We start from the raw sequence: 25599 nt of genomic DNA, 5'->3' as shown, positions 1-25599 counted from the left end.
CAGTGGTCTTGCGTTGTGTGGAGAGAATGTGTGAGCTCTGTTTTACAGAGACTACAAGGAGGAGAGGATACTTGGCGTCTGTAAACCTTACCCTTGGGCCTGCCTACATTTGAAAATGAAAAACCCTGAGATTTCTGCTATTTACTGCACGCTTCTCAGTATATTTTATTCCTTTACAACTGTGCTAACCAAAATATTGGTGATTTGTTCATAAACTATTAGTCACTATCTAGCAGATCTTGAAGGTCAATACCGGTCAGTAATTCATAGGGTCACTTCTGTCCCTCTTCTTAAATATCGGTATTACCAATGATCACTTCCAGGAAGGGCGCGTTGGCCCCTGTGACTTATTCATGGATATTGAAAAGACGAAATGTATAGGTAACGGTCTTCTTTTTAATTTGAAAGACGTATTTGTATCAGATGGAATGAGAGGTATGCGCGGTATAAGAAGATTATAGTTCCACGGATTACACGGCCCTCTATGAAAGGGGTGCACAACTGATTTTGACAGAGGGCCGAAAGTACCTTACATGATGGCTATTGTGGGCCGAAAAGTAAATGTGGGTGGGGCAGTAGGCACGGTGGGGCGTGGCGTGGCATGAGGCTTTTTCAACTCCCAATGTTTATTACACATGGAAAAAGAATGTTTTTGAGGTGTAATGATTTTTATTTGTATTTCAAACTTACATTTTGTACAACACATTTTCCATTGTTATCATTTATTTCTCTTTAGTTATTGCATATCGTCTGTTTAATTAAATTATATATATTTTATTGACACTTGATTTGACATTCCATTATTTTGGACTGCTATACTTTGCTGTTGGGATTGCCCAAGAGGAGTATGGCCTTCGTTGAGTCAGGTTTCCACATAAAGCAAAGGATGTACATCTCCTAACTGTGCCTGTTTTAGCTTTATTTTTGGGTTCACTTTTGGAGTGCGACACTATGCCCCACCCCTCAACCAAACACTATGCCCCACGGCCCCCACCCCTCACCAAACACTGTGCCCCATGGCATCCACCCCTCATGCAAACACTGCATGAGGGGTGGATGCCGTGGGGCAAACACTATGCCCCAAGACACCCACCCCTCAAGCACCCATACAGACCTGCACCCAACCCCCAACTCAGCACACAAACTCACAAGCATACACCATGCACCCATATAGACCCAAACCCCCCACCCCAACTCGGCACACAAACTCGCAAGCATACACCAATACACCCTTACATACCCGAACCCCCAACTCAGCACACAAACTCACAAACATACACCATGCACCCACACAGACCCCCACCCCCAACTCGCCATACAAACTCGCAAACATACACCATGCATCAATACAGACCTGAACCCCCCCCCCCCCCCAACTCGCCAAACAAACTCACAAGCATGCACGCATACAGACCCGGACCCCCCCACACCTGCATCTCAACATACACTGAACGTGCACACAACAACAACACATTCAGGCAGACCTGACCACCTCCGCATCTCAACACACACTGCACTTGCACACACACACATTCAGGCAGACCCGGCAGACACCCCACGCCCGCCTCACAACATACAAGCAGCACAAAGACACACACACATACCTCCCCAAAAAAAATCTGTACTTACCGGACGACGTGCTGGAAGGCAGGCTAGTTGGAACGCTGGCGAGGTCCGGTACTACGGCTGGCGTGGCAAGGCTGAATTGCATTCTGGCATCAACCCTTACTGGCCACGTCAGCCGTAGTGCTGGCCCTCCATTGGTGCAGCACACACACACACACACTACGTGGCTCGTAGGAGCTATGTGGTTCGTGTGCCCTGAGCCAGTGAGGGCTAGTGTTTTGTCCGGCCCGGAAGACAACAAAGACTTTTCCTAATGGAAGGCGGCCGATGCTGCTTGCGGGCCGCCCTCCATTAGGAATGTCTTTGTTGCTGGCGGGCCGGACAAAATGGCATGGTGGGCCGCAAATAGCCCGCGGGCTGTATGTTGTGCAACCATGTTCTATGATGTCTTTGTAGATGCATCTTTGTCACCCTTGTGCCATTGCAGAGTCCCTGTGATGGCATAAGATTGCGTCGTAGCATAATTGCAGCACCTACTTTCAGTTTTAGCTCGTGAGGGGGCATTCATCCTACAGTGTTTTGCTCTTTAGAGACAGCAACGTTGAGCCAGTAATTAACTGTTCCTTGACGCTGGAACTGCTGTGCCCTGTTTGAAGAGAAGTGGGGGTGAAAAGAAGTAACTTGATGATATTCTGAATGTTTGCGATAGTTGAATGTGAAGGTGACTGCATAGAACAGTGCTCATTCTGTTTGATAGAATGAGAGCTGTTGCAGTGGAAGGGCACACAGAGGTGCACTTTGCCATTTGGACAGCAGAGGGCAACATGACACTGATGAATTGCATCAGCTGAGTGCGGAAACATACCTAAGCATTATATGTATGTATGTATATATTTTATTTATTTTACTTTTTGGATTTGTAAAGCGCACGAAAAGCCCAAAGGCTTAGAGGCGCTGTTGCATGAAGGTGTCTTAGTTACATATCAAGAAAGCTTGGATCAGGGTTACAGTAAGCTTTATCAACAGTGAGAAATTTTGTAGGATACATACAACGGAGGATTAGGAAGGAAAACTTAGAGCAGGGTTACAGAACAAGGTGAGCATAGTAAGATAATTACAGAGTGGTTACATGTTGGAGTGTAATACTGCAGCCCTTGAGGTTTCATTACAGATAGTCAGCACGTGCAGCCTGAGGGGGATCCTTGGTTTGTCCTCAGCGACCATAGTGTATTTTATACAAACAGCAAAGTTTTTATCACTTTTCGAAAGGCAATGCGGGAGTCATTGCTTCTAATGTAGGACGGTAGAGTGTTCCAATGGGTTGCAGCCAAAGTGGGGAAGCTGGAGCCTCCTGCACGAACTCTCTGGGTCTTGGGGGTGGATATTCGGTTAGTGTATGCCGATGTGATGGGTCTAGCTGAGATGGGCTTAACTATTCTTTGAGACAGGTAAACAGGTGCCTGGTTATGGATGCATTTATGTGTTAGAGCGAGAGTTTTAAAGATGATCCTCTCTTTCACGGGAAGCCAGTGGGCCTGCCTCCTGGTCTCACATACATGGCCCCTCTTGGAAATGCCAGTGGTGGCCCTGAGGGCATTGTTTTGGACCGTCTGGAGTTTGGAAATGTTTTTGACTGACTTCCCTAAGAATAGGGCATTGCAGTAGTCCAACCGAGATCCAATTATTACTCTAGCAATGGTGAGGCAGTTCTGTTCAGACAAAAAAGGTCTCGCTGCGTTGAGCAATTTGGCGTGGTATGTGGAAGCAATAGCATTAACCTGCCTGATCATGTATAGGTTGTAGTCCAGGTATACACCCCGTGTCTTGACAGCCTGAGATACAGCGATTGGCATGTTATCAGTCATGAAGAGCTGTATTGTTTGTCCAATTTGCTGAGGGTGGCAGGTGATCAAATTAGCAGAAGTTTGGTTTTCTCGCCATTGAGGCACAACCAGTTTTCTGCCATCCATGTCTGGATCGTTGAGTATATGGAATTCAGGGTGTTAACATTGGCCTCATAGTCACCAGTAAGAGGGATAAGCACCTGCATGTTATAAGCATAGTTGGTGTATGAGATGCCCAGCGCGTCCAGAATGTTGAACAGTGGCCTTGTTAAAAGGTTATACAGGGTAGGTGAGATGCAAGAACCCTGTGAGACTCCGCATTTGATGTCACTTGGGTGGGCACAGGCTGAGTCAGAAAAGACTTTGATAACCCTTTCCTGAAGAAACAAGGTGATCCAAGCACAGGCCTTTGGGGAGCAGTTAGCCGCAGAGGAGAGATGGTGGCAGAGGGTTTTATGGTCCACCAAATCAAAAGCTGCGGACAAATCAAGGAGCAGAAGAAGAGCGGCTTTGCCTGCATCTCTTAAATCATCCGTTTGATTTTTGTGGTCCAACAATGCAGTTTCGGTGCCGGGTCCTGAACGGAAGCCAGACTGCCGGAGGCCAAAGAGGTTGTTTTTCTCAAGGAATTTTTGGACTTGCAGATGAGCTGTCTGGTCCAGGATGTTTTGTAAAAACGGGACCGTCGTGATGGGTCTATAATTCCCTGGGACCTATGGGTCAAGTGGGTCAAGAGAGGGTTTCTTAATGAGGGCGTACCCAGGCTTCCTTGAGTCCAGTAGGGACATGTTCTGACTGCAAGGATGCATTAATGAAGGCCGTGTTGAAGGGGGCCAGGGTAGGGGCACAGTCTATGAGCTGTGCCGGACAGGCGTTCCCTTTGCAGGCGGACGGTTTAATGGAATTAAGGAGGGCAATGACTTCTGGTTTGCTAATTTCCTTGAAGTTGAAGGGTGGGGCGTGACCAGATCCAGAATCAGTCACCAAATTTCCAACTCGCATACCAGCATGCCTGCTAAGTGTCTGTTGATGAACGAGGATTTTGCTATGCTGGGTGTCCAGTTGGTCAAGCATGGTGGATTGGATTTTATTACACCACTTTTCATCCTTGTGAAGGGCCCGGGGGGTGGGGTGGGGTAGGGGGAATCCAGCTCTCTGAAGATGGCGATGATTTCCTTTTAGACCCTGATTTGGCTTTAGCTGTACTAGTATTGAATGATCTTGCTTTTGCTTTAATTATGGCCGCTTTTGTATTCTTTGGAGATGACTTGGTGGCGTCATTATGGTAGCGGCCCTGTAGTTATGGTTAATTTGCTCAACTCCTAGAAAGGGCACTTCTTGGGCGGCTTATAACTTTGCTCCCCCTGGATGCATCCTTACCAAACTCTGCAAAAAGAGTATATGGCCCTGTCTGCCCCCCCCCCCCCCTTGATGAAACCTCACCAAACTTGCCACATAAATTCAAAGTTATAGTGGGGGACCCAACATTGTTTCTTTTTTCCATAGACGCAATGGAAAAAAACTTTGCTCACGCCTACAGCCCAAACAGCTGGACGAGTTTTCACCAAATTTATGGCAGGAGCAGTGGCTTGGTCCGGAAAAAATTATTTTGTAAATTTGGTGTAAATCCATCCTGTAGTTTTCTTTTGAAAGGGCTACAAGTAAGTCTGAAAAATGTGTGGTATCTGGGTTCGGTCCGCTTACTCGCTTCACTGTTTGGTACGCAGACAGGCAGCTGGTTGATTGGTTTAGAAGGCAATGTGAGGTCCGCGGACATCGGGTGCACCCACTGATTGGATGGTGAAAAGCGTCAAATGCGTCCGTTTTCTGGAAACGTCCGCCATGTTGGATTCGCGGACATCCGCTAGTGTCTGCAGACATCACAGTAAAAACATATGAATAAAATGCAACATTGCACTTGTCAAACTCATTAATCTATCTCTAGGGGTGTGGGGGTTGATTAGGATGGGATGTGATATGGTTTTAAGAAGACAAACAGGTGTTTTTCATCCCCGAAGTCTGCAAACACATCAGCTGTCCTGGGACAGTACTGTGATGTCCGCGAAGACTTTAGATGTTCAGGGGCATCTATGCCTATTTCTGCATTACTGGGTTGGTGAAAAGCTATTTTTTTGGATGGCTTTTAACTTTGGAATTTTAGTCTAGACCGTATTCTGAATGGGTTTTGAAAAGTGTGGAGCTGTTTTGTTAAAAGGGAACAAAATTTTAGCGGGGGCCCCAAAATATTGTAAAGGCTTATAAATGTGGTGCCATTTGACAAATCTGCACAAAAGTTTGCAAAAAGATTTTAGATCTAGATATTCATGTATTTGTAAAGTTTGGTTGGATTTTGTCAAGAGGGTGCTAAATTAGAGGAGGGCTCAAAATGTTTAGATGGCTTATAACTTTCTTGCCGTTTGAATGTGAACAAAAATGTTCAGAAATATTATAGACCCAATCTTGAATGTCTGTGCAAAGTCTGAATTGATTTTTTTTTTACAAGTGTGGGCCGTGTTATGACTATTGTATGTACATACATTTTAACACTTTTGAAAAATTAAAACATGGGCGGATTTCCAGCAAACTTCTGTAAGGAGCATTGACAAGGACCTTGAAACATGGTTTTGCAAATGTGCCGTGTTTTATTTTTTGACAAGTGTCATAATGTAGGTACAAAGAATTGTGATATGCCATGACCCAGAAAATCTGGCCAATGCCAATGCCCATGGCCACAGGCTATACCTCAGTCACCAAAGGTATAAGGTCATGAACCGGACAATCTGGCTACTGGCCATGACCATGAGAGACAACAAATGGGGTTGAAGTAGCCATGTCGCCCTGGGCCTGGCTATGTGGTAAAGTTATTCGAAAGTGGGATAGGTTTGAAAGGGAAAGAAAATGTGCTTGTGGTAATATGGTCATAGGGTAACTTGGGCTGCTAGGCCGTTCTCCCCCGTTCCAGTGCTTGGAACGGGGGGATGAACGACGCATTATTCTCATTAGCATAACACAAAATGCTATTGGAATTGATGGAAAATCTTATTGAGTCTATGTACTTTACTGAGAAATGTAAAGTAGATGGAGTTTATAAGATTTTAACTTTTAGTTCTATTTTTTAACTGTGAATGGTGGTTCCTAAAGGAACCTTTCTTTTGGTGTTTTTTGTATGTATTTTCTTTTGCAGGAGAGGTTAGAACGTAAGGTGGGGAGGAATATGAGGAAAGAGGCACCAAGCACTAATATGGAGTGGCAGGTGGACAGGGATAAAATGTTGCCCGTGTGTTACTTCTAAGGTAGGGGCAGTGTTGCTCATGCTCCTTGATTACAGCTTCCAAGGCACTTCGACATTGCTTCCCCTTGCAGAGTGGTGTGTTGCAGTATATGCAGAGGCCTGTTCCCTTCGAAAGATGTGGATTAAAAAGCCTATTTTATTGCTTGCAAGGTAGCTGGTAGTATTTTTTTGTCTCACAGAAGGAGGCTGTGTGGTTACCTTATTGGTTGAGGAAGATGAGCTGGAGGAAGACTGCCTACTACTTGGTAAGAAAGGAACAACCTTTCTGAGAGCATTGCAGTGGTTGGATTTGGTATAGCGGCGCATGGAGGTGGTCCCGTAGGAGTACTGTCCATGTAGTCTGCGACTGATTACAAAGTTGCCCTTGGTGCATTTCACTTTGGTAGCTTTAGCCTTTGGTACATTCCCAACAGTGGTAAAGAACTGCTGCACCCATTATTCTCTCTGGGTTTTAGAGGTAGGCACTACCTCTACCTTATCTTTTTGGTCCTCTTCATTGTCTTTAGAAGTACTGCACTTTTTTTGTTGGTCCATTAGCTGGTGGTGCTGGTGGCTATTGGGGAGGAGGGTTAGCAATAGCTGATGGCATTTTTAAAATGAATAGAAGTTTTGCTAATATTCTTCCAAGTATGTTCTTGGTACTAGATTGTTAATGGATAATTAGTAAGAATAGGTGTAGGAGCTGTGGAAGGGTACATTTTGAGCTTAAAAGTTCCTAGATCAGAAATAAAATGCAGTCCTGAACTGTCCTGGATGCACGGACCCGTTCGCAAAGTGCGGATGCTTTCGCGGACGCATAATCATGCCACGTGCAAGCACATGGTCACGTGGCACTGCCCGGAAGGTTTGAGTTAATGTCAGACGTTTGCGGATTTTGACAGACTCATAAACAGTGGAAAAAGTAGCAAAAAGTGTACAGAAGTGTTAAAACTGATGCTAGAAGGTGGGCAATGGCAGAATTTTAAGGTGAAACTTAGTAAATTGGACAACAATGTAGCTATATTGGGGTCAGTATGATATTAGTAAGTTGTAGGAAAATAGCATGCACTGGTAAAAACCCATGAAATTCACTGGAAAACGTTGTTAAAGGGACGTTATGGTTACAAGTAAAACCGAAAAACCTCAAAAATTTGTCAGTTATGCTAAAGTAAGCAACCATAACTCGCGCCACCACCGTGCACTGCTAAAACGAACACCCAGGACATCAAAGACGACATCGCAAATTTCATTGACATCACTGATGACATCACATATCTGGGCCACTTGTTTTTCTTCACTGACATATCTAGGTCTGGTGGTTTTGTTCACTGACAGTCAGATTATTAAACTTCAAAAGGTGCTATAGATCTAGACGTTAACCTTGTTGTATGTTCTTAAAGAAATATCCTTAGGGTTTTGTCTCGGCTCATGCTGCACATACATGGGGAAAATAAGCAGGCCTCAAACACACAATTCATTTGTATACAAGAAGATGAACTTGAATGTTAGCATCGTTTCTTCCTTCCTGTAGTTTCCCTGTATGTCCCTCTGATTTGAATGCATTGTGGTCTTCATATATATTGTTTGTACTAGCACAAGTTTAATTGTAAGCTAGTTATTACATGTTTAGCATTACTCAAAACTCTGATAAGGTAACATTCATTATTGTACTACCCAAAATTACAAGCTTATAAATATTGTACCTCTATGGTGCATGCTGTAGCCCTTGCCTATGTTTATGTATGATTAGGTTCCTGTATTAACAACAACACTCCAATACAATGTTGTTTAGACTAGGACATTCTTTCATAGATTAAGTAGTTCATGATAGGTCTCCTGATCACCCCTGACATCTTGTTACCAACATTATAAACACAACAGTTACGAACCCTCCCAATGATATGTATTTTTCCAACCTCTGAAACCTGAAAAGTAGATCCACGCAGGCTTGATATGTGGCCAACTTTGCACCAGACCTGCAGATGAACTGGCCTGCTGTTACATCTCAGTTACCAGTTTAATGGTATCTACTGCAGAGTGTAGACATTCAGACTTGTAATTGCTCATTTTACCATAGCCGGTAAGATAGCTATAGCGGATAAGATAGCTCAGTGGGTTGAGTGATGCAATGTGTGTGTGTGTGTGTGTGATCTGCAGGTTGCAGGTTCGTATCCCGGTAAAACCAACTCAGCCTTTCATCCTTCTGAGGTCGATGAATAAGTACCAACGCAGGTTGGTTGGTATCATATGTATATTTGTTCTATATGAAGCGCTTAGGTGCAAGTGCTATATAATAACACATTATCATTTGGCCTTGGACATCTGCTTGAATTGATAGTATATGGGCCTATACACACTGATATTAACGATGCATACAGTGATCCATTATTGTATGAAATGTATATCACATTAGTTATATTGTAACCATATTTTTCGTAGTGTACTTAGGAACAATGCTATGGGATGCCACTTTCTGCTTTGTCAAGGGGTGACGCCAAGAAACACCTTGGCGGCACACAGCAGTTCTCCTAAATACCACACCCGGCACAAGATGGCGGCATCGCTCTGGGCTGCTTGTTTTACATTGACCCTGCTGAGGGAGTTCCGGTAGGCCTTTTGGTGCTTTTAGACTCCTAAATATTCCCACTCCCTATAGGGTAACGTGCAGGGGAGGATATTGGTAGGCATTTCTACTTACCGTGAGCTCAATAGGGTTCAGTAATAATATTGGATGCAGTAATCAACTGTTTTTTAATGTTTGCCATTTTGCAATATTTTCCCAGTAGTTTGGTCGGAACACATCTGCAGTGTGTGCTGGGATTTCTTTTGCGTGTGCAGATTTTTAATCTTTACATTTTGGAAGGTGACAATCGCAAAATGTGGAAGACCTGTCTCTATACTATTGCCGTTCTTCACATTTTTATTGAAGCCTCTTCACATAATGCACTACCATCTTCACCTTGTAGCTACGATCGTACAACCGGCACACACTTGTGGCAGACCCATATGAAGAGGCCTGGAACCAGATGCTGCTGAGGAGACAGAAAGCTCACCAACTGGAGCAAAAGGTAAGCGCTGGTGGCCAGGGATGTGGGTTAGGTGAGAACATTCAGAATACAGAAAGATGTGTTAATGTGAGGGTTGGTACTCTGAATGTTCCTGCTGATGGTTCATGAGCCCAGCTCCTGGGCCCTTAGAGGACTAGGTGTATAGCTACCATGGAGGACAAGGATACCCCCAGTATCTCCCCATCAGAGATAGAAAGGGTGGTCTCACACACCTGAGGGGAAGCAAGGGTATCTCACTCCTGAGGGAATGAGCAGAGCAAAGGAGCTATTCTCGTTATCAAGGGGTTGCTAGGGGTAGATGAATGATTGGGTAGCAGTGACAGTGCCCCAGGCAGCTTTGGACCTTAGTGGTACTGAAGGGTATTGTCAACTGGGTGGGGGCATATGGATGTGCCCAGCATCCTTAATTTATGGTGGATGGGACAAGGTAGGGAACACTGCTGGGGTGCACAGATAGATGCCCAGAGAGAGGGTTCTGTCACAGCAGGATAGGACGCTGACTTGAGCACCCTTCATTATAGTAGGTGCACCCCCATAGAGCACAGCAACACTTTGACATCCATAACTTTGGTGAGGGAAGGACAGATATATCTTACTTCTGTCTGGGAGAGAGCATAGACAGATGCCCTTAATCGGAGGGGCATACATTGTCACATTGCTGTAGTGGCACCGCCTGGCAGCGACCGCATTCTTAATAGTCATTTCCCTTCCAGATGAACAACTACCTGACTGTCCCTGCGCACAAGATGGACTCGCCCACCATGTCCCGCGCCCGGGTGGGATCAGGTACGTGCAAGACAAATTGGTTCTGCTTGGTCATTTGACTTGACTTTAGTTACTCGGTATTAGTGAGGAGGCATTGGCAGATCAGCCCACAGGCAACTTGCTGCTGCCGCCTCAAAGACCTGGAGGACTGAGCCAGAGACTGTTGCATGTCATCTTGCCCGACATATGACTGGCTCTACCACAGCATTTCCAGTCTTCAGAGGCATAAGTCTTCTGGTGATCCCACCAGTCACCGGCTGATTCTGATTAGACCCAGACAGGCGTGGAATTTGGTCATGCACTTTTCCTTGATTCTGATCTGTCTCACACTGGATGAGACATATCTATCACTGCAAACATGCAGTGAAGGGCCTGAAACAAGACTCCAACCGAGTTTCCATGCTTGGTGAGGTCTCCGCCATGTGCATGGCAGGATTGAGCCTGGTGTTAGCAGGCGTGTTAAGTCGGCTAATCTATGCAAACACTATGATTCCATGGGAATTGAATTACCTCTTGCATGCATTATGGAGAGTTCTGTCAACAGTGCAGTGTTTCCACGTGGGTGAAAAGCTTATAAAATGATTGGTGGTGGCTGGGACTCTAATCATTATTGGTGTGGTTTGACATGCTGGAGTAAGGAGTCTGACAAAGGGGTGACCGGTTTGCACAATCTTTATTTAAATGTTAGTGAAAATAAAGGTCTTCCCCCTATCTCTAAAGGGTTTCCCCTACCTAACTAAAGAAGAACTTGGGTGCTCGTTGTCAGGGTTGTTGTCAAACTCAAAATGTCCGGCCTCTGTCCAAACTAACCTACTCTAGTCCTACCACTAATAAGACATTGCCATAAGGGCCTCAGGAGAAACCCTCCCTTCTCCGGATACGATGGGATCAGCCCTAGGGTGTATCTCTGTTAGTCTCTGATAATAGTTCAAGTTCTGCACTTGAGAATACCAGGAGAATGACTTCCTTCACCCACAGTTCAACAACTGTCATCTTCTTTTGGTCGACTTGGCCCCCCTCCAAGCTGCTATTTAGTAACCTTTTGCCTCAACAATCCAGATGAAAGACCAGGAGAATAACTCCTTTCTCCTGGTCCACTTGGTTCAACCGTTGAATAACTTTGGATAGTTTCCTGCAACAGTTTTGATCAGTCTTTGCACTTCTTTCCAGGCTTCTCTTAGGGCTTGTTTAAAAGTCAAACACTTCTGTTGTTTCCAATATACAATTATTCCCCTTCTTTCTTTCCCTCATCTTGTCAGAGTAAACAAAGGGAACTGTTCACATAGTGTTGAGGGCGAGTACTCCCGATAAGGTCTTCCCTTTCAGTCTATTGAACACAACTGAGACTAGGACGATCACTAGTGATGTGCTCTTCATACTTGATACTTCTATCCCAACTCTGCAGACGAGGGAGATTACTCCCAAGGCTTTCTTTCCTGGCATTACGCAATTACTGAGGCGTGGGAGGTTACTCCCGATATCCTCTTCCCATTTGAAATTTCTGACACAAGTACAGAGCTTTTAATACAGTGACTCAGATGAGGCAGATTACTCTTGATGCCATCTTTAGCTTCAGCACCCTTCCCCAATCTCCCACCGGGTCTCCTGTGACACATGTTACTTTTTCTCTGTTAGGGCCACGTCGCTGGTTCTTTCTGGGGTGTTGGGTTGATGCGTTCCCAAAAAACATTCTCTCTGTTTCTTTCTGCTGCCGTGCTTTGGCTCTGCGGGGTGCCCGGTCAGACTGTCGGCTCAGTTAATGGACTGCTCGGTCCACCTACTCAAGGCCATGCCACAGTCGGTCAGTTTCCAGCTTCCAGTCAGGCCTGATCTGGATCGCCTGAAAAAGACTTCTGCAATCTGCTGTCGGCATCCTCCCGACTGGAGGTCTGCTTCCTCGCTGCAGCTTCTCGCTCTGAGGTTTGAACTTCCTTGGCCTGCCAGGCTTCACCCCTGGTTCACCTGCTACGCCAGCTTCGTCCTTTCTCGGTTTTCTTTTCTCGTTCAGCTGGGTCCTCCCCAGCTGAGTGTCACAGTGCTTTGTGTCCATTGGTTCTTCATGTCTCCTTGAGGCCACCTCTTCCCGGTACCTTCTGTAGTCAAATTAGTAGTTTGTGTAACTCCATCAATCTTCTTCACAGTGCTCCTGAAAGGTGACTTGAGAGCAGACTGTATGTCCATGTTAGTCTTCCTGATCATGGTGGTATCAATATTTACAGGAAGGAAGGAAGGAGTATTATGGCATACAGTAGTGCTTTCAGATTGTTTCATAGCAGACTTTATAGATTTCATGTGCAAGAGGGCTAGGGAGTTCTATCGTGGAATGGGAATTCTTGTCCCCTTGAGAGGCGTCTCTCCCTGTTAAGTCCCTCTTTCTGCCACCCCTAGGGAGAATGTTGCCTAGTGGGCTCACCTCCCTACCCTCACAGGGAAGGGCTCCCCTTTGGTGAGAAGTGATGTGATCCATGAATCGTCACAGGGTCCAGATCAAATGGGCAATACTGAACTGAATGCCATCAAAGCTACCGTGGATGCTCGTGCTGGGCCCTTCCCATGCATCCATAATTATTATAATGTAATAATGGTCCAGTATGGGTCCACATTCTTGGTAATTTTCGGGGCTGCTGGATAAAAGTGAGTCTGACTGAGCACTGCAGGTTACCGCTTACTTGGTTCAAGGCGGAGTTCCCCAGTTCCATAATCCACAGCACATTTATAGTTGGTGGGGCTTGGGCCCCGCAGTCCCATGTAACATGGCAACTAAGCACACCACCACACGGTTCCTACACCTTGGAATTAACACACAGCATGGATACAGCAACTTCTGTCAAGGGACAGTAATGTGTAGAGGTGCACAAAAAACAGGGATATCTGGGTTCCCTCGCTTTTTGTGCACATCTGTACGGATCAAAACCAAGGCAGTTGTCAACTGCTTATTGCAATTTATGATTGGAATTCTGTATTTTCACATCCAGACTATCAAGAATGAGCCTTTTATTTAATTGAAAGGTTTTTTTTTAAATGCTTATTAAAACCATGCCTAAAGTGTTGCTAATACTGTGTTAAACTACTTGGTGTCATTATGGAACAGAAACGTTAATCCTGCGTTGCTTGGTGAGCAACACAGTTGTGTTAAATATTCCTCCAACATTCACTAGCAACTGGTCCACTACTTTAAGCATTAGAACTGGGTAAAAAACCAATGAATGCAAAACAAAAGTTGGGGGTAAGGGATATAACTCCCAACTCTGGTATTTACTTGAAACCTAAAAAAAAAAAACGTTGTAAATTTCACTCACCTGTGTCCACCCCCACCCAATATACCATATGAATAAAAATGAAGAAACCGCTTTCTAGAAAGGGAAAATAAATATAAAATGTCCTGAAGGAAGCTTGCCTGGTTTGTTGTGTAATGTAATAAGAAATAATAATAATAAGAAAACTATCAATGCAACTGTTAACAATTTTTGCATTAGAAATGTCTGAATATTACTAATTTCATTGACTGAGAAATTATCTTGGTAGAAAATAAAAATGGTGGTCCCTGGATTCAAAAAAGGTGAAAAGGATTTAAAGTCTGTAAAATAGTGTTCATACAATTCTGTAAATTGTCAAAGAAAGCTGTAAAACAGAAATAACATATGGTTACGATTTCTATCGTCTGTATTATCAGTTTGTCTTGTAAATGTTCATTCAAGTCTGCCACCTTGAATCTGCCTTTCTTCCCTCTAGTTCTGTATTAATCTGTGTGGGTTTCCCCCTTCACTGGTCTCACACAGTTTGAAGGGCTGTTTTTCTCTGAAGGATTTTGGTAATTGATAGAGCATTCAAAGTGCCATTCAATAATTGGCCACTGCCCAAGTTAGAGATGCTAATTGGGTCCAAAATAAATGATTGCACGATTACGTCCTGTAGAATGATCATCAATGCTATTGGAGCAGGGCTGGAGGAGTTGAGCAGCAGCACCGGACATGGTCAATCCAGTTCTCAAGAGCTTTGCACTCCATGAGAGAGTTTTACAGGATATGTGCCTTGTCACATTGCAACGTGACTCTTGTAGCCATCCCACATTGTTGTGTGGGTGGCTCTCATCTCAGGCCACAGGACGAGGAAAGCAACGTTGAGCTAGGGAAGGGGGTGGGGTACAGAGGGGTGGTCACGTGGGTCGGGGTTTTCGTCAGTTGACCATTTTATAGCCCTGTCGGGGCCCACTGATGATCCTCGTGAGAGAGAGAGCCCCTGGAACCGTCTGCTTGAGGGTGCTGACAACTGGCGACGAGGGAACCGTGTGACCGTAATCCACACCATGACAGAAGCGAAGTCTGTCACAGGGTGAGGAAACTGACGAGGAAGTTCCCGTTGGGCACTGCACACACGCGTCGGATCGCAGGTATTTACTAATAGGATGATACCGGAAGCCCAGCACCATCAGTGGAAGAGAGGAAAACAAATTATATATATAACTTTATTTTTTCCTCATTTTGTGTTTGACGCCCGCTGAGTGCACACAACCTCCCCCACACAAACCTCAACAAGTGGAGGGTCACAAGTATTACAACTGCTGCATGCTTTTGACATACGAGATACTAGTAACTTGGGACCAATATGGGCTACGTGATTTACATTTCTCCGTAGGTGCCATAGGACTTAAAGTTGACACCAGACTCAAGAATACCCTATTGATGGCAGTAGGTCCTGCAGTTAGAGATATAGTAGGAGAGTTAATTAATTTTGATGCTCCCTCTAATATTTGATTAACACCCTAAATTGACCGAATATTTCACACCACTTACCAATGTAGATTATGAAAGACATATTTTCCATACTATGCCTCAAGGGAAAGGAAAATCCATAGACAACTATGTAATGCGATTGCACATCAAGTTTTGAAGCTTTGCGAATTCCATCGTTACTCCATTGAGGAGGCACTTCAATCCCAGTTAATAGTTGGGTGTGACTCACTAAGTTCTCGCAAGAAATAACTACAAAAACAGCGGTCCCTTAATGAAATTCTTGCCCTGGCCCGCATGGAAGCGGCAGTGGAATCCCAATTAGACAATCTAAGCAAAGTTACCACACAAACAAAATGATCTGATCAAGAAGCAGTCAACAAGTTGTTTTCATCAGCCAACTCAATATCAAAATGCAGTTAGGGTACCTGTTACAGATGTGGTTATGAGTACCCCCATGCAGGAGACTGCCCTGCAATTAGACAAACATGTGCTGCCTGTGGAGGATAGGACCATTACAGAGCCATGTGCAAGAATGTCCGATTCAGCCCAACTTCTGGAGATGTTGCAAGGAATCAAGAAGGTATGCAGCAACAAGCCCGCGTGAAGGAGGTTCAGATCAGAGGTGGCCAAGGCGAGATGAGAGCCTGTAAGAAAACCTATCCGAAAGATTAACATAAACCATCTGACACCTCACAACGCAGCAGACGAAGGCGATAGATCCGCTATATTGAAATGAAATCACCTTCCAGCAGTGAATAATCTTCGTCAGGAGATGACCAGCGGAAAAAGGCGTATGTGTGGGCTTTAAATAACACTGCAACCCAACATAGCACTATTCTGAGCATCCAAGTAAACACACTGTGAACATGAGATGTCAGGGGACGGCCGCTGCAAACCAGATCAAAGGGACCGCGAGGCAGACGGCGTTCGCCGTACAGCGTTCGGGAGCGGTTGCGGGTCATTTGAACAAGACCGCCGCTGCAAACCAGATCAAAGGGACCGCGAGGCAGACGGCATTCGCCGTACAGAACTCGACAGCGTGGCAGACGTTAGCAAGCCTGACCGCGAGTCGGGAGAACACGGCGTCCGTGAGTCAGAAGCATATGGCAGCCGCGACCAAGTGTCAGACAGTACGGCCACAGGGACTTGGGGTTGGACAGATGACACGGACACCAACAATGGGGCAACAATGATACCCGCTCCCCGGGCATGTTTTGTAACTAGCTCACCTGTGATTCCCCTCAGCAGCAGTCACGTCAAGGCAGACGGGATGGGGGAGAGCAAGGCATGGCCACACGCGAACAGAGGGAAAGGGGGCGGGGTTTGGGGAGGCATTTATAGAGTTGGTAGCTACGCCGTCTCTGATTGGTTAACAAGTGTTCAGACCCTATTTAAGGGTGAAACTAACAAAGGACTAGGTATATTCTCTCCATGCTCTTTCAGAATCTTCGACCTGAGGGGGAGAGAGCCACACCGGAGACGCTCTGGGCCTACGAGGACTAAGAGGAGGAGTTTGAAGGCCCACCCATACCCAAGAAGGAATGATTTTTGGTTTATTTTCATACCTGAATAAAGGATTCATACATTTCATACCTGAATAAAGGATTTTAATTTCTTTATTCCTGCCTTCCTGCCTCATCTTTACACACACCCATGGATTTCCTCATTGACACCGGTGCTACTGTCAATATAATCATTGAGGAAGCCTATGACTCTCTACCAAATGCCCTAAAACTCAAAGCTTTGGTAGACATCTACCTGTATGGCTCCACCACGCCCCTGCCCTGCAAAGGAGTCATTTCAGTTATGTGCACACGCAAATCCCATGTTATAAAAGTTCAAATGCATGTGCTCAAAACTGAAGCAAATATTGGATGCATACTCCATTTAAGACTGCAGTGTACATGGGACTAGTATTAGCCAATTGATGGTTCACAAGTACTTTTCTCGGCCAGAGGACATCGAGGCAACGTTTCCAAAATTATTCAAAGGATTAGGGAAGCTGAAAAACCGAAAAGTCCGCCTTCATATTAATCCAGAAATAAAACCCGTTGCCCAACGTTACCGGGGCATACCCATTAACATACAACACCAAGTTGAGGATGAAATCATCAAATTTATTAAAGCAACATGTCATAGAGCCAGCAATAGGGCCTACTCCATGGGTGTCTTCAATAGTACCTGTATACCTGTACCGAAGAAGTCACCAGATGGGTCCATTGGATTGTGTGGACATGAGAAGAGCAAATGAGGCCATTGAAAGAGAAAGACACCAAGCACAGAGGATAACGGATATGATTCAACTCTTGCATGGAGCGAAATACTTTTCAAAACTGGATCTCCCAAAAGGATACCATCCAATCAAAATTGCCCCAGAGTCCAGATACATTACCACCTTCGTAACTCACTTAGGACTATTCCAGTGGGCATTTCGTCGGCGGCAGATCTTCCAGGAAGAAATCCATAAGGTCATCCGCCATGTCCAAAACTGTCTGAATTACTCAGATGACATACTGGTTTACGGAAAAAACAAGGAAGAACATGATGGAACTCTCCACAAAGTTTGTACAGCCCTTGAAACAGCTGGTTTTACGCTCAATCGAACAAAGTGTGAGTTCTGAAAAGACACTCTCAGATTCTTTGGACACATTTTCAGAAGAAGGAATGAGACCGGACCCTGAAAAAGTGACGGCCCTCAACCCAGCCAAACCGCCACAAAACATTTCAGAGCTACGATCTTTTCTTGGGTTGGCTAGCTATTTCTCTCGATATCTAAAAGATTATGCGGCAGTAAGCGATCCGCTACATCTACTCACACGTGAAAACCAATCATTTGAGTGGTCTTCGGAGTGTCCAACTGCTTTTGAAACCATCCGCGACAACATAACCAAAGCAGATAACATGGCATACTTTGATGCTGATAAGAAAACCGAAGTAATAGTGGAGGCCAGCCCAGTGGGGACTTGGTGCCATATTGACACAATACAACCCGGCAGAACCGAGTGAAAAATGTATAGTGGCATATGAGTAGGAGCCTTACAAGAGAAAAGCCTATTCTCAGGCAGAAAAAGAAAGCCTAGCAGTGGGGTGGGCCTGTGAATATTTTCATCTTTTCTATATGGCAAAGCATTTACCATCCTCACTGATCACCAGGCACTTCCTACAATCTTCGGTGACCCCCAGGCAAGAATGCCCCAAGAATAGCAAGTTGGGGATACCCCTTCAGGATTATAAATTTGACATCTTACACCACCCAGGAAAAGAAAATAACCCGGCGGACTACCTTTTAAGAAACCCTGCTGGTCCAGCCCATGCCGGTCCATCCATTGCAGATAATTACATCAACTGCATCATACATCGCCTTCAACGTCTGCCAGTGGAGTTGGCCACAATAAGTAAAGCATCCAAAAAGGACACAGCCCTTGCGATAGTAACTCACTGTATATGGACTGACAGGATGTCACATGCCAAACAAAGACTGTGAAAGATGACGTCAAGGCATTGGAACTTGTAAAGGATGAGCTGACAGTAATTAAAAACCACATTGTGATGATGGGATCAAAAGTCTTCATACCTTCATTGCTACGGGAACGTGTTGTTGAGCTAGCACATGAGTCACTGAGGACTAGCTTCCACGAAACGTCTTGTGTGAGGTCTGGTTCCCAAAATTAGATACTCTGGTGGAAGAAGTTGTGGGTAAGTGTGAGCTATGCGCAATAGTGGCTCCCAAGCCGCACCCAAATCCTTTACAAATGTCGACTCTACTCGGAGGTGTCTGGGAAGAGGTAGTGGTCGATTTGTTTGGACCACTGGAAAATAGAAAATACGTAATAGTACTCATTGATGAACATTCCCGATTTCCAGATGCGCAGATCATTGATTCCACGTCAGCAACATGCGTCATTCCAGCATTCGACCGAATGCTATCTGTCTATGGCATACCAAAGGTCCTGAAATCAGATAATAGACCCCCATTCACAAGTTATGATTTTGAGAACTTTGCCAAATACATGGGTTTACTACACTGCAAGATAACGCCGTGATGGCCTTAAGCTAATGGAATCGTTGAATGATTCATGGCCAATGTCAAGAAATCCTTACATATAGCCAATCTGATCAACAAACCCTTTGAGCAAGCACTATATCAGTTGCTACGCCATTATTATCACACCCCTCATAGCACCACTGGAGTGAATCCGTCTGACTTATTTCGACCAGTCATCCGAACACGAGTTCCAGAGAGTACAAGCCGACAACCCGTCACACCCCTTGAACAACAAGTTAAGAATTGTGATCGCTTACCTGAGAGATGGGAGTTGTCAAGTAACGATGTTGATGGGTCATTTTTAGATGAGTCGTGCCAAGGAGATAGTGAACCCTCTGATGAAGAACCGCTTGGAGGAAAATGTTCACCTGCCCAAGAACCTCCGTATCACAGAAGACCTCAATGCAGCCGCATAAGCCCCTCGGACTGATTGAAGAAATGGAGTAAAGGTGTGGGCCATGCTATACTATAAAAAGGGGGGATATGTCATGTTGCAACATGACTCTTGTTGCCATCCCACATTTTTGTGTGGGTGGCTCCCTGCTCTGGCCACAGGACGAGGAAAGGAACGTTGGGCTAGGGAAGGGGGCGGGTACTGGGGGGGTCACATGGGCCGGAGTTTTCGGCAGTTGGCTACTATGTAGTAGGTAATAAAGATATGTAACTGGTATCTCCGTATCCTTGTATTGTATAGCCCTGTCAGGGCCCAGCTGATGATCTGTGTGAGAGAGAGCCCCTCGCACTGTCTGCTTGAGGGTGCTAACATGCCCCTCCTTCCCCTCCCTCGCTTGCTGATGTCCCCATGCCTCCATATGTCCTGACTTAAGACTTCCGCCACAACAGAAAAGTTACTAACACAGATTTCTTTTAGATGGTGGGATAAGTCATGTTCCAGCAAGTTTAAGTTTATTAAAAACCTATTTTAAAACACATAAATTTAAAAGGGCATTTCTCCCACCACCCCTCGACCATCAAGGTTGGCATTACCAGCACTGATGCGTTGGATCCAGAGAAATGCTTCTTTTCTGGGTCCTGATAAAAGCAGCAAGAAAGGTAGAAAAATAGTCCGATTTGATCAAACCGTTGGCGAAGGGGATGTCCTCATGACTGTGCTCCCAAGAGACCAGGTTTAGAAAGGGAGTATGGATCTGACGGGTTTGCATGTTGTGTGCCTGTTGTCCCTCTGTCCTAGTATCCCACCTTATAATGCATGTCTTCTGCTCTTTTTTTTTCAGATCCAATGGCCTATGAGCCCAAGGCTAACATCCGGAATTTACCCACAATCACCATCGACCCCGCATCGCCCCAGTCGCCTGAATCTGTGGACATAGTCAATGAGGAGGAAAAGAAGGGACTAACAGCAGAAGAGAACGATGGTGAGGAGGAGGGCATTATGATGACGGCAAAGGAGCCGCCTTCTCCCGGCACAGACGATGTGTTCACCCCCGGCGCAGGGGACAGTCCAAATAACCAGCGGCTTATGCGCTGCCTGAGTGACCCTGGGCCGCAGCCAGAGCCTGAAGAGCAGGAACCATTCATCCCAAAAGGGAAATAGGCAACAAGGGAGGGGGAAGCCAGAGTGGAAGAGGCTGCAGTGTAAACACTACAAAGAACCACAGACCTCCAGAGTCCCAACAGGGTGACAAGAGCGTTCACTTTGGCTGGATGTAGCACCCTGTCTGAGAAACAAAACCCCCTCCCCTCGCAATAATGAAATGAAAGGGGTGAGATGGGGGTTACGCTTGGGGACGTGGAGTCTAGCTTCCTGTAAATATCCAGACCCAATAATGAAACGCTTCTTACCTGTACCAGTTCACCATCATGCAGTTCGCCCTCAGGTTCACCACCTTAGAACTCCTTGCACGATGGTGAGGAAGGCATTCTCGCCCTGTGAATCTATGCTGAAGGCGCCCATCTAGCAGCTGTTTGCATTTGCTTCTTTGCAGCTCCTGGGCAGGGGCGTGTTCCCATCCCTAGGCTTCACAACATGCTTCGGTTGGGAGGTTTGGGGGGGAAATCTGTGTGCCTTTGCCTTGAGGATTTCACATGGACTTCTCAGAGCGGGACTATTTATTGATTAGCATTGACTAGGCATATTGCGATGATGCTAGTGGTTGTAGGGCTCGCTGCATAGCATAGGGTCACTGTACACGAGTGGGTGGCTGCATTGTTTCAGTGTAATGTGGACTGTTCATCCTGTTATGGAGAGATGGGAAGGATCCTAGCACTGGGGCAGTTCACGCTGCTTTTACCACAGCCTCTACCTTTGGTGGCAAATAAGTTTCCCCATTTTCTGGGGAGAGCTTTCACCACTCTTATATGGGCCAAATCTCTTGGGACCACTCTTGGCTGCTTCTCTTGCTAACCTCTAGATTGCTACTGCTCCTGTTGATAACGACTCTGCTGGAGCTGCGCCATGTTGCCCCCCGCCCCCCTGAAACGCTGCTAAAATCTGTTTGCGCTCCGGCACACCCCACCGCCCCCAGAGCTGTGTGCTTCTGTGCACATTCACAGCATTTTCCAAAGCTTTGTGGTGCAGTGTACATGCAGAGCAATTTCTAGAGTTGTCACCTTAGCACCTCAAAGTAATTCGGTGCATAGCCCTGTAATACTATTCCCAGTGTGCCTACGCCTTCAGAACCAACTGTGTTCTTTTGCATTAGTGAAGCCGTTTTCCGAGCTCTGCGCAGCTGTGAACCCGTTTCCAGAGCTGTGTTCCTCCCCATCTGCAGCGCATTTGCAAAGCTATTACCAGAGTTGCGGATGGCACGTTTAGCAGCTCTGTGTGTTCCTGAAGCACATTTGAAGAGCCGTTTCTAGAGTTGTCTTCTTCTGTGCGCCCACAGCGACCACCACAGAACTTCATGGGCATTACCTGAGCGGTTTGCTTTTGGTCACATACAGAGCTGCCAGTGCCGCTTCCTCACCTGATGAGCCATTTTCAGGGCTGCATGTGCCTATCCAACCACAGAACCATTCCCTGGGATGTATGGTTGCCGTGCAGTCACCTAGCCTTTCTTCAGCATTGCGTGCTTCTAGCAACCTGCCGAGCCACTTCCAAAGCAGTGTGTGCTTCTCGGCACCCCCAGAGCTGCTGTAGAATTCCCTTCAAAGCATTGTCCACTGTTCTGGAGCTGGGTGTGCTTTTGTGTGCTACCGCAACCGTGTACGCACCACCACCACCTAATTGAAGCAGTTTGCCCTTCGCTCCCCCAAGGCCTCTATTGCCATGCATTCCCTATATATTAAAGCCCACCGTGTGGTTTTGTAACACTGTGTATGACGGCCTAGGCACGGAGGAGGCGATACAGAGCAGATCCTTCAGATGGTGTTGATTGATTGTTGGGTCCAATTGTTGGGTCCAATTCTTGCTTCTTCTGTGTTCCAGCGCAACGTACACTCCCTCAAGCACCCTGTCAGGTGTTCTGATATTACCTGATTGTGCCATGAGGTTTCAATGCTTTTTTATTTTTTACTTTTATAACCAAAGAATAATCAATGGATTGTAAATATCATGTTATTATTTTTAAATCTGAATTATGCTCGGTCTTGATGGGGCTTTTTGTGGTATGCATTAGCAAAGGTGCAAAAAGGATTTCAAAAGAAAACCCCCCAAGGTTTACACTTAAATGTTTATTTAGGTCCCCTCTCCCCCTTGGCACGCATCATACCACCTCCAAATGGTTCACTGTATATTACAAAAAACTTTTCTGTTCCTTCTAGCAATAACCCCTCTTCATCCCTCCTGGAAATGGAGCTAAGTTCATCAGACCACACCTTCCTGGATGCATAGTTAGTTCGCAGAGTAAGTGGCCAATGCACTCCAGCCACGTTGGGTATTCCAAGATTAGCCTCCAAGTGTGAGTGGTATTACAAATACCAGCCCATTCATTCCAATGTTGGTATTGAAGATTCATTCTTTCCAGTGGCATTCTGACCACCAGCTTACTTTGCATTGCAAGAGTAGTTTGTGTAGAAGAAACACATTCTGCCTTGATCTCTCATGGTAGGCCTCACACAAGAATGCACATTACAGCCGATGACATCCCAGTGAGAACTAGAGCGTAGGGCTGGAGGAACACTGAGCTTAGTGTTGTCTCAATCCAGGGTGCCCGCCTAGATTAGGGGGTCAGTATGGAATTGCTCCTTCAGAACCCAGTAAAGCCTAGCCTACTTGGTACCAATTAGTTCAACACCCTGCCACTTGCTTGTCCTCTGCCCTCACTTGCCACTTTGTCATACACCTTGAGGCAGAGAAAACATCCCTAAATGAAGCGGATGCGAATGGGTAGAAAAGCGCTTTTTACATCCTGTTTCATGGAACTCTACGTATTTCCTATTGGTTGGTGCATCCCTTGTGCAGATGAAGCGTTTGATGGGCCAGTTGAGCAGGAGCAGTTGGTCATGTGTCAGGTAAAGCCTGACGTGGTTGCCCGTCATGGGTACTTCTTTTTAAAACCTGGAAGCCGCTACAGTGACCAACTGTCTCATCCCTACTGACCTCCTGAGGCACCAACCTGCCAATTTCAACCATATGCCATTCTGGTCCAGATCCTAACTAATGTCCTGCTGACTAGCTGTTGGGGTTGAGTTCCCCACTTCCTGTGCCTAGCCTCATTGAGAGACCAAGCCTTGCTGTACCGTTTATGGCCTTTGGTTCCATTTTCTTGTTTTGTGTTCTCATCCAGTTTTGTGCCTTTGCAGCATTGATTGATGGCCCAACGATGTCTGTATGTTTCCATATTGCACTGCTTCCCTGGAAGATACCTCTGAGGCAATATCCACCTCCCTTGGGGGTTGGCACTCAACATGGCTTGTCCCTTTGTGTGACTTAGTCCACTGTTACTGCGTCTTGCCGTTGGGTGCCTCTTCTACTAGTGCTTGATAGGCTGCAGCACAGCAGTGTGGGACATCGAAGCTGGGATTGCTGGTCGTTGGTTCTCATTTCTGTGCTATAATGTCAGAAACCCTCCCAATGAAAAGAAATGTACTGCTCCACTGGCCCCATTGGATTTTCTGAATAGGTTACGAGCTGGTCCTCAAGTTCATCTCTTCACTTACAAGTTCCTCAGTGTTTTTCTGGACACCAATTTTGGAGTAAAAAGTGCAGAGCTCCGAGGATTCCTCTCTGATATTGAGCAAACTTCTTTGCCTTTGTTGACTTGGGCACAATGCAGACAACCTGACTGTTAACTTGTTAGCAAACAGGCAGGCCTTTGAGGAAATTGAGACCCTTCTGCACAGGCGGTTGCCTCAGACAGGCCAGCATGGTCTCTTGGATACTACCAGCATTTTGGAAGCACCAGGCTGTTGGTATAACCCTACTGGCTAGTCTGCATTTTGTTAACGGAGGTGGCTAATTAAGAGCTAGTATTCTGCTTAGGATAGTCCTGTAAGTGTTAACTGTGCTGGAGTGAAAGCTCCCTTTCTGGGGAGCTGAAATGTTGGTGAGCAGATGAGTGCAGTGTCGTTACGCATCTGCTTTTTCATTAACTGTGCAATATACTTAATATAGACCAATAACGGGTCCAGAAAGATTGTGACTCCCACATCTGTCTCCCTCTCTGTGCGTCTGCCTGAACGGCTATAGGAATTTTTTCACTAGAACAGGAACCTGGCTTTCTGACCAAGCATCTATGTAAAAGATCTAAATATATACTGTTTTTCATAAATATTCCAATAAATGTATGTTAATTTTTATCTGTGTTTCCTTGTGTCTTGAGAAATGGAGAGACCGTCTGTCTACTTTAATTTCATGCGGTTTGTGGATCAAAGTGGTACAGTCAGTTTCATTCCATATGCCGGAGGGTGTGCAGGAGCTCTACAATTGATGGTTTAGACATTTCTGTCCATGTTCTCCATTCTACAAAGTCCATCGTATAGTAACTCTTAACAGGAGTTTTCCTGACTATTTGATAACTCACACCATTCATTGTCATGCATAGATTATTTTCTAGTTTCAAAATAAATTGTTGAATGTTGTGGCGAGAAATTTGGGCGACCTAGTCACATCAGACTACCTGTTATCGTTTGGACACTAGATTGTTCGAAGATGATGGGGCAACAATCTATGAAGTGATGGAGACTTAATTTGTCACTGCTTTCTAACATTGCGATTAAAGACTTCATTATAGATAACATATTTTATGTAAATTAGTGGATCAGTTGATTTTTTTTTTTTTTTTACCTTTTGGGATGTGCTGTAAGCTACCATTAGAGGGGAACATTATAAGCTTTACGTCACACTAAAAATTGAGTAAAAGAGTAGGAGAGGTTAATACATTATTGAAAAAAGCTGAGTAAGATA

At 45.5% G+C, this 25599-nt stretch overlaps 1 protein-coding gene across 1 annotated transcript in view; it reads left to right on the top strand.

The window, feature by feature from the left end:
• Nucleotides 1-24992, top strand: part of SLC9A1 (solute carrier family 9 member A1) — a 490915-nt gene extending 465923 nt beyond the window's left edge. The window contains exons 10-12 of the mRNA XM_069622885.1: nt 9648-9749; nt 10463-10535; nt 20528-24992. Coding sequence (XP_069478986.1) covers nt 9648-9749; nt 10463-10535; nt 20528-20847 — 495 coding nt within the window. The 3' untranslated portion in view covers nt 20848-24992. The remainder of the gene's footprint in view (nt 1-9647; nt 9750-10462; nt 10536-20527) is intronic.
• The last annotated feature ends 607 nt before the right edge of the window (nt 24993-25599 follow it).

The sequence above is a fragment of the Ambystoma mexicanum genome, chromosome 11, assembly GCF_040938575.1.
Source record: "Ambystoma mexicanum isolate Mex_15411 chromosome 11, UKY_AmexF1_1, whole genome shotgun sequence".
Lineage (NCBI taxonomy): Eukaryota > Metazoa > Chordata > Amphibia > Caudata > Ambystomatidae > Ambystoma > Ambystoma mexicanum.
This window is presented reverse-complemented; position numbering and strand designations above follow the sequence as displayed.